The 17,312-nt window shown below is 40.3% G+C and overlaps 1 protein-coding gene across 1 annotated transcript; it reads right to left on the bottom strand.

The window, feature by feature from the left end:
* Positions 1 to 254: 254 nt before the first annotated feature.
* On the bottom strand, positions 255 to 16,912 carry FEM1B (fem-1 homolog B). Its single transcript, XM_069595487.1, has 2 exons — positions 15,220 to 16,912; positions 255 to 6,297 (listed from the first exon to the last, which is right to left on the bottom strand). Exons 1-2 carry the CDS (start codon positions 15,465 to 15,467, stop codon positions 4,662 to 4,664), a joined length of 1,884 nt encoding a protein of 627 aa, XP_069451588.1. The 5' UTR covers positions 15,468 to 16,912; the 3' UTR covers positions 255 to 4,661.
* Positions 16,913 to 17,312: the final 400 nt, after the last annotated feature.

Genomic DNA, 17,312 nt, shown 5'->3' with positions numbered 1-17,312 from the left:
CACAACTTTTAAAAAAATGAATTTGACAAAATATCATCTCAACACTGAACAATAAAGACACACACTTCAAGGCAGTTTTTTTCAAACATTTACTGAACACAAACACCATTTTTTCTTTTTACACAGCAATATTGTTAGTTTCAAATTAGCTGGGCTATTAGGACTATCGATTACTACGAAATTAAAAATGATTCTACATGTCAAACTCAAATAGAAAATGCCATGCAATATATAAATCACTAACAGACCTCTGGTGCAGTCAGCAAGTTTACTATGTTTATTAAAATCACGTAAATGGTTTGACAAAAGTGCACAACAGGATGACATCACTGGTTTGTTATAAATCACAGTGAATTACTAGAATACAACAACGTAATTCTTCTATGTGGAGGATTGCAGGATGAGGTGAGTGTTATAAAAGATAGGCTCTTTCACTATGTTAAGCCAGTCAGATTTTACTCCTCAGCTATGGACGTCTGAAAAGACTGGTTAGCAAAGCTAAGATTTTTCTCACTCATCTTTTCTTCTCTACCAATTACTAAGCAACAACAAAAAAGGCCATGCACAAATTCTACAACACCTGATAAAAAACAGATACAAAACCTTGTTCATCACTTGGCAAAGCTTGTTATCTTCGCTCCTTCATTTTTTTGATTAGGCCACTCAAAACGTGACTTACCCCTAAATGAAAAGCTGTTAAAAATTTAGCGAGTCTCACCCCTGCACACACATCAAGATACACTCCTCGTAACCATCAAGTCAGTGTTCCTTCCCTACACATTAACACAAACGAACACACCACAAACCTAGGACTAGACATTTACAGTTTTAAAAATTAATATATCTATCGCCACTATCCACAAGTATTTATTTCAGATCCCACATTTGGAGAAGATACTGTACTACCCAGCCCATCTGAAGATTTGGGCAAATCTGCCAGCAATGTATGAGAAAGCCCGGCAATGTGCCACACACATTAGGAGCTCTCTACCTTCCAGAGAGGGTATCCAGAGCAGGGCTGTGCATTTTCAAAGCAGGAGTAAACACACAGCTTAAAACCTTATGGACTAATAACTTTTCATAGAACAAAAGGCAGAGTTTTGTTTTAACCCATTTTAATGTTACAGTATAATCAGTGAGGAAAATGGAATAGTCATCTGTACATTGACACATCTGGCTAGCCTGAAAGGAACACTCAAGGTTTTTACAGAAAATCTACCTTAAAAGCAAGTCCTTTATACTTTTATCCATCTCCTCTCTAGTCCAATCACTGGCTGCTTCTAAAGCCAGCAAAGTAATCCAAGGTCCAGTAACTCACTCCTCACCCTGCCCCTTTCCCCGAGAAAGAACTGTTTCTGCTCAAATAACCCAAAGCAACCTTATTCCTAAAGTAGCTGCCTCAGCTGAGGTGGAGACTAGTGACAGGCTGTTGTTCCCTTGGGATCTAATTTTCAAAAACACTTGCCAAATGCAGAATTGATACTTATGCAGCTGCTGACCCCAAATCACATTTTACTTCAAACAGTGCTAGCAGACCTAAGTTTCTCATAATTACCAAGTTACTAATCAACTATCAGTGTAATGAAATAAAACCCTTCCCAGAAATAAACAAGACCAAAGCTTGCTTTTTCATTGGCTGGTTGAAGTTCACACAGCAAAAAACCTTATGGACTGTGGCCTGTGAGAAAGCAATCCAGGGTAGACAGAAAACAATGTTGTTTCAGAGCTCTTAGGCCAAAAATTTCCCCTTTATCAGTCTAAGGATGGATTTGTTGGCCCATTCCTTGAATTATACAGTTACCTAAATTCAAGAGATCAATTTTACCAATGCTTAAGTGCAAAACCCACCCAGGTTTCACATGGTTTGCCCAGGCATTCATCCACCTGGGTCTCTAATTCAATTTTATGACAATTATTAAGCAATAAGTTTTGACTGAATTTGTAATTTATCGAGGAAGATTTATAATCTAAGACACAATTCTACCAATAATAAACACAAAATGACAAAAGTGGCTAAAAAAACAGCAATAGCCCAGAGTTCTCAGAGAAGCTGAGATACAGAACTATCACCTTTCTTACCTATTTATTTCCCTTTAAAAAAAAAGAAACTTAAGTTTGGGAAGGGTTTTGCTAAACACATTTTAAAATAATTCTATCAAAAACAAATTTAAAAAAAAACAGGCATGTAGATCACTTGTTTCAAGAATGGTTTTATACAGGTGTTTCACAATACATATTTGGATTTGTTTTACAAGACAGAATTAGATCCTTAGCAATATAGTGAACAATGTACTGCTATAGAATAGTTTTAAAAAAAAATCTGTTACCATTAGCAAAATTCATCATCTATCCCACTGTCTTCAAAGTCAACTTTGTCAGCATCTCAATCAGCAGTTTTACTCTCCCCAGCATTCGGTCCCCCCTTCTCAAAAACACTGAGTACCATTATATTTTGTTGTCTGAATATGTACAGATAATCATTATTCTCATTTAATAAGTACGTAATACCTAAAATAGTTCTCATCCTGGGTAGCCAAAGGGATGAAATGTTTTATAAAACATGCAACATTATCTGATATTTTAAGTTCTGATGTTTAAAAATCATATGCATTAATAATGGAACCAAGTAAATACCAAGTATCACAGCTATTCCTCAGACTGTCAAGTAAGCAGGCCTTGAAGTCTGAAAAATACAGGGTCTGTTCAGAGCTGCGAAAAAGGTGTGATTCACCCACCTGGAGGATGGGCCTTTTCTCTTTCAGGCCATGAGAGTTGCCAAGAGCAAGGTACACTAGCTCCTTGATTCACACCAGGAAGATCAAGGCCAGTAATTTTCAAATTAGGGATCAAATACTTCCCTTTAGACCATCTTAAAAACCTTTCTTGTAAAATTCCCAGGTCAGGAAAACAGAAGCAGATTACTATGGCAGAATTCACCATCAAAACATTCCTAACTGAAGCAAGGAGACACGCAAAGCATAACTACAGCAACAGTAAAAGTACCCTGCATTCTTGGGGGAATAGGTTTTTAAAGTCCCCCATCCATTCCCTCCCATCCTTCAGAGTATCTCATTTCATGGGGTATCTCTATTTTCTTTAAGGCCCTAGGTGCTGATTTTGGCTTGGTCATTCTCTTTTATACTGATCCAGCTGCAACCTTTTTCTTAGACTTCACAAAGCAATATCTATACATAAAATGTTAACTGAAATCTTGTTGTTTAATTTTATATTTGATGTTGCTACACCATTATAATGCTTTTCATTAAAGAAAAAAAGCTGCAGGTCTTCACTTACAGTACCATGCACTATGAGTAGCTAAGGCATTCATTTGGCACTAGAGAAAAAAATACAGATATAGCTAATTTTACTTATCATTTTTAACATTGAAAGAAATAGGTATGTACCCTTGAATTTCTGTGATGCTTAAAGATAATCACAGAATATTCTTTTAGTCTGACAGTCAAAATGTTGCCATTAAAACAAAACCAAAACCATAAAGACCTCTGTAAAACCTGTCGGAATAAGTGACATTTTCTGGTTTCAAAATTTGCTGCCCTCAGAGAAATAACTTTCAAAATGGCAATGAGAATTATTTTCATCATCAAAAACATTGAGTCGATACCATTCTAGTAATTTTTCTACTTCTTATCACAGACTAAATGAAGAAAGTGAAAAAAATATCCCAGTTCCTTTTCACCTGTCATAAAAACCTTAGGGAGGCACAAATAATGCCCTCTGGAAAAGCAGTTTTCAATTTGAAAAGATACCACACAAGAAGAGAGGGAGAAGGGGACAAAAACAGAATGCATAACTGTAATCTGACAACTTGTTTCATAGGAGAAAACACAGCAATCATAATTTTTACATGTCTGTGAGCTGAATCAAATGTTGACTGCTGGAATTTAGATTAATCACATCAAAACAGAGATATCTATGCATTTTAGAATCCAAGCTCAAAGGCAAATAGTCCATCAATATTCTCTGAAAAGTTGCTTAAGATTACTATTTTGTATGTATCACCGAGCATAATTCAACAATTTCAATGGATTCAACTTTACGAATTATTAACTATTATTAAGTTAGCACATTTTTCAGATTAATCTGCAGCTATCCTTTTAAAAAATCCTCCCGATGTCATTATGTGTTGTATCATTTCCCATAAATAATGGAAGAGTGGAAACCACCTATCGCAGTTTGGCATGTGCAGAACATCTGGATATTTCATTACTTTTAATGCTTCTTTTAGTTGTTTTCCTTCATGAAATCCTCAAAACTGCTGCAAAGGGGAACATGCTGACACAGGCTTAACAGAAATGCTTTTCTAGGCAATTTTGGTAAAACATTTATCAACTTTAAATCATAAATGTCCCTTGTTATATAAACAAAATATTTTATAGTCCTTAAAAAAAAAATAGCTAAGTGACCAATATCCAAACACCTTAAGATTATAGTTACACTAAACAATGTGGCTTTGTTTAAAGTGTATTTGAAATCAATAACCACATGAGACAAGAAGACCAAATACAAAACTAAGGAAGGATACGTAGGGAGGAGGGGTAGTGGAAAGAAAAGTAGAATTTATGAACACATAATTCTATTGTCTGTGATTAAAGTCCTTTACTTTTTAGCACCACATTAAACGATTTTACATATCCAGTCACTTAATGAAATCCAACAAACTCTTCAAGAGTTCTGGGGATCTGGTCTTGGTAGTTAATGTCATTAGCCCGAACTGCCCGGGCAGCCAGGCACTTGAGACTCATCTTCATTTGAGTTTTAAGTAGTATTTCTGATACCCCAGTTGTACTTTTGTCTAGCGGAGTTTTATTCTGTTTATTTGTCATGTCAGTGTGAGCGCCAGCTTCAACTAGACTAATGATGATAGAGTGCAAGGTCAAAAAATCACTGATGGGCCTGTTGTACTGCACGATAATGTGAAGGGCGCTGTTCCCTTCATTGTCCACAGCATTCACCTCAGCACCACAGTCCAGCAGGAGCTTTGTGACAAGCGCGTTTGGAAAGCTGCAAACGTCATTGGTGTGGAAATCATCAACCGGGGTATTTGAGTTGACAGCTAGATGCAGCAAGGTGAAACCTTCACGAGTTCTGGGGTCCAGGTGAATCAGGTTGTAGATCTGCTTGTTAATTTTGCACTGATCTTCTTCACTGCACTGTGTTTTGGTGGAGATGCACACTAAATACAGAAAGGTATAGAGGTTACATTCATAATTGTCCATAGCACTGTGGACATCAGCATCTGGAATATTTTTTACTCTGTTCATACTCTGTTCTATTTCCAACACACTGCATCTCAAAACACATTCTATGTCTGGGGCCTTCACAGTTTCATTTAAATGTATCATCTGTGAAAAAACTTGGGCAAATCGAAGAAGATCCTTATGGGTATTTCTGTTGCCTTTCTGTCTGAGATGCAGGGCATGAAGCCACAACTTGATACACTGTTCGAATTCCATGTTATCTGCATAAACAGCTCCCCTGTAAATGATGGGATGGGAAACATCAATGTTGTCGGCACCTAAAATCCGTTCCCGAACTATAAGGCCTTCCATATGAAGAGCATCTCTGTCTTGCCGAATGGATTCCAGTTCCTGAGGATTTCTACATTCAGTTCTATTCCCATAAGCATGGATTGGTGGGAGAACCTCTTTCTCAAGAATGTTATCACCATCTTGAAACCTCTCCAACATAGCTAAATATAAATAGTGATATGTCTTCATGATGTCGTAGTTCTCGCGATCATTTGCAAAGGAGGCACCCAAGAGCTCCAAAGCTTCAATCCGACTTCTCCGGTCACAATCAGCATGAGAGAGCAACAGTTCGACAACATCAGCTTTACAGCTTTCAGCAGCTACTTTTAATGGCGTCATCCCATGGCCGTTCACCACTATAGCAGCACGCCATTTTATCAGCTCCTTCACAATATCTATGTGCCCAGCTTCAGCTGCAAAATGCAATGCTGTGGCTCCACAATGTGCTTTAGCATTCGGATCAGCACGTTGTTCTAAAAGATATCTGACCACGTCAGTGTGTCCCTTATAGGCCGCAATCATTAGGCAAGTGTTGTCATACTTGTTGGCAATGCTGATGTTGGCATTATTTTCGACCAAGTATTTCACAATGTCCAATCTGCCATCAAAGCATGCTGCCCGCAGAGGGGTTGAGTTAGTTACTGTGGTGTGGTTCACGTTGGCTCCATGACTGACTAGAAGCTTAACAACTTCAAAATGTCCCGCTCCTGCTGCACACCAAAGAGCAGTGGCCCCATCGATGACATACCTGTTCATGAAAAGAGCCAACAGTTAGAAAATGGGGGTCACCTGCCCTAGCATAAATTTAAAGGATGGAATCATTTACACTGATCCCAAACCTCAAGTCTACAGAGCATTAGTTAAACATTAGTTTCGGTGAAAATAAAATCAGGTTATTTAAGTAAAGCACTCAGCATAGTACTTGTACCTAGTATGAACTCAATAAATGTGAGCGATTATTAGTATTTCCACAGTATAAAAACTTAAAGAAAAAATAAAAAGAGTCACTGATTTCCTACTAGCAGAAGTACATAAATTTCAGAAAACAGAGGAAATGTACAAAGTTTTGTAATTTCTTTACCACCAAGCTGATTCCCTGGCTCTTAGAGGAGCACAGAACGTTCCTCCCTCCCAACACCCTCAGGTACCACAGTTTCTCTCAGTATATCAGTAAGAAAGCCACCACAATCTCTGTATTAATGTTGTTAGACACTGTGTCAAGAGAAGTATTTGAGCAGATAATTTTACCTAGGATTATCTAAACTAGTAAGTATGTACATACTCTACTAAAGCAATGAAAATGAAATAATTACTGCTCCTTACAACATGAATGATACAACACAGGTCAAATTATATATCCTATGAAGTAAAAAAAGTACAATCTACTTGGTAAAAAAAAAAATCATAGTTCAACCCCAACTATCAATACTGTCTATCACTTCTACTGAAAATAAAAGCCATACTTTATAAACATCCAAGCAATTACTTCTTTAGTTTCAAATAATGAAGCAAAATTTCTATAAGTAAAAGCATTCTCAGTAACAGCTACCTATATGGTTATCTATGGGGGAGAGTGTAGGATTGATTCGGAAGGGGCTTAAAGCTACTAGCAATGTCCTATATTTTGAACTGGGTAGTGGCGACACGGGTGGATATTTAGGGGAAAAAAATTTATCAAATTGCGTAAGAAAAATCTGTACATTTTACTGTATGGAAAACAGTCCTCAAAATAAATTTGAATACTTCTGAAGTTTCCTTTTAAATTTTCATTTTTAAAATGTCATTTAATTGTTAATTAATTTTTTAAACTAAAGAATCAATCAAGAGGGGGTTCCCTGGTCATCTAGTGGTAAAGAATGCACCTTTCAATGCAGGGGACACTGGTTAGATCCCACAAGGGATCCAGGAAGATTCCACAAGCTGCAGAGCAACAAAGCCTGCGCGCCACAACTGCTGAGCCTATGCTCTAGAGCCCAAGAGTCGTGACTGCTGAGCCCCGGACCACAGCGACCGAAGCCTGGGAAGCCTACCTGGAGCCCACACTCCCAACAAGAGAAGCCACTGCAATGAGAGGCCCGCCCACCACAACCAGAGAAAGCCCACTACAGCCACGAAGACCCACCGGAGCCAAAAGAATAAAAATACACAAACAAATCTTAAAAAAGAATGAATCAAGAGAATGAGACATGCATCAGTTGAAATGATTCAGTGGTTGCCGACTGTAGCTTTTGCAGACAATTTAGTTTAATTAAAATTCACTTATTACATCTTTATTGCCATGATTATAATCACAAAATTCAAAAATGTTTTCTTAAAAAAGTTTTCTTTCAGTCAAAAAAGAATACAATTTACAAAAGCACCAGAAAATACCAATGTCTAATAGTAAATCTAATGAAAAATGTACAAGACCTCTACTCTATACTGAAAACTATAAAACATTCCTGAGATAAATCAAAGACTTAAAGAAATGAAGAAATAGTCCATGTTTATTGTTTTGGAGATTCAAGAATGTTAAGATGTCAATTCTCCGCCAAAATAATCTACAGATTCAATGCAATCCAAATCAAAACCCCAGTAGGCATATGTGTGTGTGCATGCCTCCACATGTGTGTAGATACTGAAAAGCCAACTCTAAAATGTATAGAGTGACACAAAGGAAGGACCCAGAACCACCAAGATAATCTTGAAAGAAAAATAAAGTTGGAGGACAAAATACAGTAAGATGGTGTGTCACTGGCACAAGGATAGATAAACACTAATCAAAAGAAAACAACCAAAAACCCCACCCTAGGAACAGATTCACATATACAGGAACACAGATTAATGACCAAAGGTCCACTGAAATTCAGGTATAAAGTATGGTCTTTTTAATAAATAGTGAAGAAGCAGCCACTAGACATCTGCTTGGAAAATAAGTAAACTTGACCCTACTCACAAAAATTTCAAAGTGGCAAAGACCTATAATATGTGAAACAAAACAATAAAAGCTTCTTAAAAAAAAAAAAAAGACTATCTTTATGACCTTGGGGTTGATGATTTCTTAAACATAATGCAAAAAAAAAACCATAAGAAAAAAACTGATTAGACTTCAAAAAATTAAAAAAAAATTTTTTAAAGAAAGTGACCAGCAATCCACTCACTGGAGATATCTACAATCGATTATCTGATAAATCACTAAAAAAGCAAACAACTGCATTTTTTTAAAGAATGTGAAAAGACTGAAGAAGTATACTTCAAAAGTATATATTCAAACAACCAATAAACATATGAAAAGATGTTCAAGATAATTACTCAGCAAGGAAATGCAAATTAAAACCAGGAGTTACCAATACACTTTCACTAGAATAGATGAAATAAATAATACTGACATGACAATACCAAGTATTGGCCAGGATGTGAAGTAACTGAAACCCCTCCTGTTGATGGAAATTTCTAGTGGGAATATAATCTGGTTCAACCACTTTGGTGGTTGACTGCTTGAGAAAGTATTAAACATACACCAACCCTATGAGCCAACAGTCCCACCCCTTGGTATATACTTAAGAGAAATGAACACAAATTCCACCAGAAGACATATACAAACATGTTCATACCAACGCAATTTATAATAGTCAAATACTAAAAACAACCAAAATATCTGTCAACAGGATAAATAAACTGCCATACATTCATATAACATAATATTATAAAACATTTTAAAAATACCTATACATGCAACTCAGTGGGTGACTCTCATAGATACTGTCTTAAACAAAAAGAAGCCAGACAGAAAAAAAAGAGTACACTGTATGACTCCATTTATAGGAAGTTCAAGTATAGGCAGAACTAATCTACAGAGATAGAAGTCAGAATAATCATTGCTTCTGGGAGGGGAAGGGAGAGGAAATGACTGAGAAAGGGCACAAGGGAAACTTTTAAAGTGACATCAATGTTCTGCTTATTGATCTAGAAAGTGATTACATGGATGTAAGCAAATGAAAGTTTTATAACATTTATACACAAGATTTATGCACCTTACTTGATATTATACCTTAACTAAAAATAGATATAATTTAAAAACAAAAGAGACACAAGTCAATTTAAAGAAAGAGTTTGAACACAGAGTTAATAATGTCAATGTGTCAGGCACTGTACTAAGCAATAGAGCACATTTAATTCTCATTATAACCTTCTCCCAATAATCCTATAAGGTAGATAACCATTATTAAGCCCATTTTAAAGACATATAACTAAAAGGCTTATATGAGATTAAAAACACAAAAATCTTTGGAAACTATCAGTTCAGTTCAGTCGCTCAGTCGTGTCCGACTATATAATGCATCAAATGTGAGGAAACAGTACATGCCATTGTTCAAACATGTTTCCATTTAAAAAGCTTTTTTTCCCCAATCTGCTTGTTAATGTAATCTACCCAAAAAATTGATACATAGTTAAAAGAGTTATATTTACATAGTTACAAAAGTTTCCTTGCCCTTCTTAAATATAAAAAATTGTTACATGCCAGGAATAGGAACCAAAACTAAATAAAACTCAAGAACTGTCGTACTAAAATAAGCATTCACATGTATTATCTTTTGCAATAACCATATAAGATAAATAGGACCCCCATTTTAAAATGGAAAAAAAAAAGTGATTTAAAATTTTTTTTCTGGCCTCAAATTCCCCACTACTAATGACATAAGGGAGAAGGAAATGGCACCCTACTCCAGTACTCTTGCCTGGAAAATTCCATGGATGGAGGAGCCTGGTAGGCTACCATCCATGAGGTCGCAAAGAGTCAGACACAACTGAGAAACTTCACTTTCTTTCTTTCTTTCTATAGTTCCTTTTGGAGAAGGAAATGGCAACCCACTCCAGTGTTCTTGTCTGGTAGGCTACAGTCTATAGGGTAGCATAGCGTCAGATACAACTAAGCAACTCACACACACACACACTCACACTCTGACATAGGATTAAAAGTTAAATTACAAGTATATACTTCACTTGGGCTTCCCAGGTGGTTCAGTGGTAAAGAATCTGCCTGCAGTGTGGAAGACGCAGTTTCCATCCTTGGGTCAGGAAGATCCCCTGGAGAAGGAAATGGCAACCCACTCCACTATTCTTGCCTGGGAAATCCCATGAACAGAGGAGCCTGGTGGGCTTCAGCCCACGGAGTCACAAAAGAGTTGAACATGACTTAGCAACTAAACAACAACGTCACTTGGTTTTTATAATCATTTAATACTTTTTTCCAATGTAATCTATTAATTTCCATTTTCCCTACAGTGATATGACAGAAGCCTAGAAAAAGTTTCAATTATCTATTTTTATTGAGGCAATAAAAATTTTGAAATACTTAATGACAAAAATATTCACTGCAGAATGTCCTTCAGGAACATTACCCTTAGTAATTTTTAAATTTCTACACCTTAATCAGCACTAAAAAGATTAAAGGGACTAATAATCCTAATACTTATGACATTTTTTGTCCATAAAATACAGCTAAAGTTATAGCTGCATACTGCCTCAAAACAAAATACCAAAAATATTTACTTTCTATAAGTATTCCTAGAAAGTAAATAAAAATATAATCAAATGCAATATTTACTTAATGAGTATGGGAGAAGCACTATAAAACACTGATCTTTCTGGTCTAAAATTACAAATTTTAGGGGGTCCCTCACAGCTCAGTCAGTAAAGAATCTGCCTACAATGCAGGAGACCCAGGTTCGATTCCTAGGTGGGGATGATCCCCTGGAGAAGGAAATGGCAACCCACTCCAGTATTCTTGCCTGGAGAATCCCATGGACAGAGGAGCCTGGCAAGCTATGGTCTATGGGGTCTCAACCGTCAGACACGACTAAGTGACCAAGCACGCGCGCACGCACGCACGCACGCATGCGCACACACACACACAGACACACACATGTATTTCATCTGAAAAATCAAGCAACATTAATCTGGCATTCGCCTTTTAAAATAAAATGTATAAAAATAACATTTCTGATCACAAACCTAAACTCATCTATTGTCTGGTTCAAGCATTTGAACTGAAAATAAAAATTCATTCAGTGTAAATGATTAGCTTTATTTTAACCAAAGTCCTAAAATCATTTATTAGATCATATGTACTTCCTTGAAATATACACTGGAAATGACTTTCTAAATGAAGTCAAGTGACACTGTGCCCCTACGCCTTTCCTCTATCTGGACATTTAAGGATTTGTACTAGCACTGATTTTAAAAGAGCACTCGACAAAATTCCCAGAGGTCCTGTTCTCCTTCCTATCCATGTCAGCAAACTTCTTCTAGGACAAGAGTTCCCCACAAACTCTGGCATTGCGCAGTCAGGCCCTCAGAACGCAAACCAGCACAATATTCCAAGACCACATGACGCCTCTCCTTTGTTCTGGTCCATTTTTGTAACACTCTTAACAGCTTCCCATTCTACAACTAAAGGTTCTTCTTTCATTTCTATTCATGTAACTTTTCTTCTTATCCCCTCATCTATGTCAACTTTAATCTTAACAGAGTAAGTCATAAGTAAAATAATCTCAAATGTTACTCCTAAAAATTAGTACAAGGACTCAAATACCAGGCTTAACCTAGGTGGGTGGCTCTTTCTCCCTTGAGGCTCTATTATGAATTCACTTTAGTTTTCAAGGTTTTATAGATGTTTTTAGGCAGATTATAGACTTTTTAAAAGAAGTTATTGTAATATCTGTGCATGTCTCTCTCACACACACACACAAAGGATTGTATCAAACCCATTATCATACAGGTTGCTGTTGCTTAAGACGAAGCTAAGAAGTGAGTTGTTGTTGTTGTTTTTTTAATATTAGGAAAACAACAGGATAAGTGATGAACAATCTGGCAAACAACTGTGAAGATGATACATAAATTACTAAAAATTAGGAAACACTAAGCTAAAGCCCACAGAGAACCTGTCTGTCCCTATCTGGCCATGGGTCTCAAGTGAAGGGTTGGCTAAGTACCTCTCAAAAACCAGTCCCTGAGGGGTGAGTGAGCTTCATATTAACACCTCATTCAGACTAACATTTTCACAATGTCTGGAATGAGTGTAAAGTGAAATCATGACATTTGCAAATAACACTTTCTTCCTCTACTTCTGAAATGCCTAAATGACTGGAACAAACTGCAAACTAATCTCAGAATGCTGTGAGTCTGCAGAAAGGTGGCCACGAATATCAATTCTTCTGTTAATTAGTTTGTAAGCTCCTCAAAAGTAGAAACTGTATTTTTTTCTGTATCTTCCACAGTATGTGTGGGGCACAGTGCCAGGCCGATCACAGTCATTTAGTAAGTTTTAAAAAACTAAGCTACCTTGACAGAGCAGCTAATGAATCCATAATTGTAATAATACATAAACAAAAAAAGACAGATTGAAGAAGGCTCAGACAAAATGTCGAATGACAGAAATGTTTGCAATTCCAGTCTCACCAGTCTCTTGATATTTTACATGACAATCACCAAAATCTGGCCTCCACCTCACTCCAGTCTCCCACAATCTCTTTCTTAATTTCCCAGGCTTGAACCCCTCCCTGCAGCAGCACTGAAACACTTGTCATTGCGAGTGCACCATGTTGCTGCTCCCCTTCTTTACTTTCTTTCTATCCTTTAAGACTGAGCTCAAACATCACCTCAGCTATGAAAACTTCCCTGCTTCTCCCAGGCAAACCTGAGCACTTCCTCTTCCTGCATGCCCTCAGTAGTCCAAAAGATTCCTGTAACCCTAAATGGCATGGCAGCTATTACTCATTTTCGCCAATCTTTCCCCTCCCCACTGCACCTTAATCCCTCCCACCCAGGGCCACCTGACTGTCTTCCTGGGAACCGTATGTTACTCATCTCTGCACACCCAATCCCTACTATAGAGCCTGGCACACAGTAGGTGTTCAAAATATGTTTGCTTACTAAACTTAATTTCACTGGTCAGTGCAAAATATGGGGCAAGCCACTATGAAGGCTCAATGCTACATTCCTTATCATTTCAGGTTCTCTTAATTGCCACCTCAAAATACATCTCTCTTTGACAGTTAGGAAAGATAAGCAAAGCCTTTTCAAATGCTTTAAAAAAAAAACTATTTTTTCTTGCCACTATTCTCTCCTCATCAAAACAGGCCTCAGCAATCTCCTTAGCAGCAGTGGATCCAGCAGCTGTTACTGCAGAGATTCATAGCTCAGTGGATGCTTGTGCTTATACAACTGGAATGGTGCTCGAAGTTCAGAGGTCATTCTACTTCACTCCTCCTCTGTGTATAGGAAAGGCTGTGGGAATGCAGAGAGTTACAAAAAGGACACAGAAGCCAGTAAAGGAAAACAAACAAGAATCAGGTTGCCATCTGTGGTTAATATGATAAAGACCAACTCCTTAATGCCTACAGAGGTGGTACTAGACATTAACCACCACTCATGGGCTATCATTTCAGTAAAATGCAATACTCTAATTGCAATATTTCCCTCTAATCTGAAACAGAAGAAAAAGCTCTTCTTGTTTCAACTTAAAAAAAAAAATCAATCAAAATTCAACAATGCCCTAGTCAACTCAAAGAATTGTTTTTTTCAATCAAGTTTTATCCAAGCAGTATTCAATTATCAAAACTAAAGATACATATCTTTATACTTGGATCACATCTATCTCAAAAGAAGAAAACGCTAGAAGAGCTTACCTACTGGCACAAGTCAACAAAAACAAATGCAATCAATGAAGCAAAATCTTCATGAAGCTGTAATCTGTAAAACAGGTTATAACCATCCACACAGAAAAGATAATGTCAAACCTGACAATTCTGCATTCAACAATATGACACCTCAAAATATGTACAATTCAACCTAAATGGCAAATTTTAACTATGACAATATGCATTTTTGAACTCCCCACGTGGAATAACAGCAAATTATCAAGCTTCCCCAGATGATGGGATAACAGTAATTTTACATGGCATCATCTTCTCCCACACCAGGTCCTATGCCATTTTCGCAGCCAACGTGTCTCCTTCCCAGCAATGTGTAAGTCAGAATCGTGTCTGGGGATGTCTGGCTGCATGACAATCCCGCAAGAGGCTGAAGCTGCTGCTGGTTCTAGGGGCTTCTTTTGACATTAAGGTCCCATAACCCACTAAAGGCTTTATCAGACACTCAAAGAGCTAAAATTGGGCGGTCAAATAATTCATCGGAGGTTTCCAATGTTAATTGCTGACCTTGTTAATTTCTGATTTCGGTTACAAGTCCAGCCCTGACACAGGGAAAACCTGAAACGCCGCTCCGTCCTCCATACTGCTTGTTCATACACTATCCAGAGAAGCATTGGTTTTGCCTGCGTGCTCAGTCGTGTCCGACTATTTGCGACCCCATTCACTGAAGCCCGCCAGGCTCCTCTGTCTATGGGATTTCCCAAGCAAGAATACTGGAGAATACCTATTAGATATTAAGACAGAGGGTGTGGCTATTTACCTATAGAGGGAATAAGGGGTAGAGGCGATAAGGATGGGCAGCAAAACATGGAATGGAGTATCCGCCCTAGAAGGTGAAGTGGTTATTAATGCGGCAGGTCAGGAGATACAAAAATGGGAGAAGTGATACCTCCAGGAAGCGAAAGAGTGGGACGGGAAGATCCATGAGGTGACAGGTTCGCACGCGTTAGAGGAGGCAGGAGCTGGGATGTACCTACCCGTCGAAGCGGACGGTGCCAGTCTGCTGAGTCTGCACCCGGTAATGTTCTAAAAGCAAGCGCACCACCTTAGCGTGCCCATTGCGAGCTGCGATGATGAGGGGCGTGGAGCGCTGCCCTCCCTGCTGGCTGACATAGCCAAGCAAATAGCGGATGTCGCTTTCAGACCGGTTGAGAAGCAAGGCGGCCAGAGTCAGAACCTTGCCCTCGCTGGCCGCCTTGTATACATAGCCAGCCAGGCCCTCCATGGCCGCCGCCAACTCCAACACCCGTTTGGTCGCCACTGCTGCTGCTGCCTTGCGCCCCCGGAGGCCGCGTTCGCCAGCGCTTGAAAACTGGGCCCTCACAGCCCATTCAACAGGGCGCCGCCGCCGCCGCCGCCGCCGCCGCCGCCGCCGCGCCCAGGCAGCAGCGCGGCCCGGGGAGGGCTGAGACGCAGAGGTGGCCGAATGCCGCGGGGGGCAGGTCTGCGACCCAGCCCGGGCAGGGAGGAGGGCGGTCAGGGCCGCCCCCGAGGCCCCAGGCGCCGGCCCTGGGCCGAGGGGATCTCCATGGCGGCCGCCGCCCCGGGCCTCAGGCCGGACCCCTCCTTCCTGCGGGCTGCGACAGGCGCGTGCCCGAGCTACGGGTCGCCGGTGAAATCCCAACGGGGCCGCGCGCGCCCCGGAGCGCGAAGGACGGCCGCGTTTCACCCGGCCCGGCCCGGCAGGCCTAAGGCCTGAACTGCCTCGTCCTCCCGCCTGCGCCCGCCGCCCTCCCCAGGAAACCCGCAGGCCCTAGCCCACTGGAGCTCAGAAACGCCAGACGCAGTCGAAGGTTTCAGAGGTCCACGCCTGGGAAGGCCCTCGGAGCGAGGGGGAACGCTGCGGCGCCAGCAGCCCTTGGGCTCGGGACAGGGAGGAAGGCGGGCCTCTGCAGACTGGGCCGAGAGGGGGAGGGTGCGACCAGGGGACGGTTAAGTGGGGTGTCTCTTCCAAAGCCTACCGGCTGGCAAACAAGGCCCAATGAAGAAAGGTTCTGCTACTCGAAGGCGGCCCGTACCCAGTTCGGCCCTGATGTCCGCATTGCCCTTGCTGCTCGGAGCTTCCAACTCGTACCCATTAGGCCCTACGGGTCCCTAGCCTGGGAGTGGTACAGAGTGAACCGTCACTACCGGGGGGTGAGGGGGCGCGACTCCGGGGCCCTTCCCTTTTTGCCATAGACCTTATGGGACCCTTCACCCGATTGGGGCCCGGGGAGGCGAGGACGCGGACCTGGCAGGGTCCACTTTGAGACCAGGGCTGTGTCTCCGAGTCCTAGAAATAAGGGAGGACTTCGGGTGTCGGCACGAGGCTTTGAGAAGGGACTGGAAGTCCGGCCTGTCCTCCCTGGAGAGGAGGATGAAGTGTGTGAGCAGGGAACAAAAGAGGGCTCACCCTGGGACGGAAGGCAAGGGCTGTGTTCCCACAGACCAGGACTCTAATCCTGAGCCTGATGGAGCCTTCCATCAGGAGAAACCTCAGGGAGTTTTCTCCCATATCTCACAAGATTGTTAGGATTTGAAAAGAGCATTCATCCAACGAATTTTAGAGGTCTGCTGTGTGCCAGGCTCTGCTTGGCTCTAGGGATTCCGTGATAGACCAGATGAACACAGTGCCTCTTCAGGGACTTTGTTGTTGTGGAGAAAGCAGACAATAAAATAAACAAATAATAGGCAAGACTGGTTGAGTTTATATCACTATGATTTTGCTGTGAAGCAAGTGAAATAGAGTGATGGTGGGGTGGTGCTAATTCACTGCGTGTGGTGGGATAAGACCTCCATGACAGGTAAGGAGAAGGGGTATTTTAGGCAGAGGGAACAGTCTTGGTGAGTTCAGAAACAAAGGTAAGAGTGGCTTCAGCAGAGTAGGCCATAGGAGAGCGACAGGAGATGAAAGCTGGGTGCAGCTCTTGTTAGGGCCCAATTACCCTTCTTCTCAAATCTGATGGGGGCATTTGAGTAGTTTTAAACAGAAAAGTGACAAGATATGGTTTATATTCTTTAAAAGATCAGTCTCTAGTAGGCAAGAGGCAAGGCAGGAAGGCCACTTAAGAGGAAAGGTTTGGGACTAGGA

Source organism: Ovis canadensis, chromosome 7 (assembly GCF_042477335.2).
Source record: "Ovis canadensis isolate MfBH-ARS-UI-01 breed Bighorn chromosome 7, ARS-UI_OviCan_v2, whole genome shotgun sequence".
NCBI lineage: Eukaryota > Metazoa > Chordata > Mammalia > Artiodactyla > Bovidae > Ovis > Ovis canadensis.
Note: the sequence above shows the minus strand (reverse complement) of the source record. Positions and strands in the feature narration are given on the sequence as shown.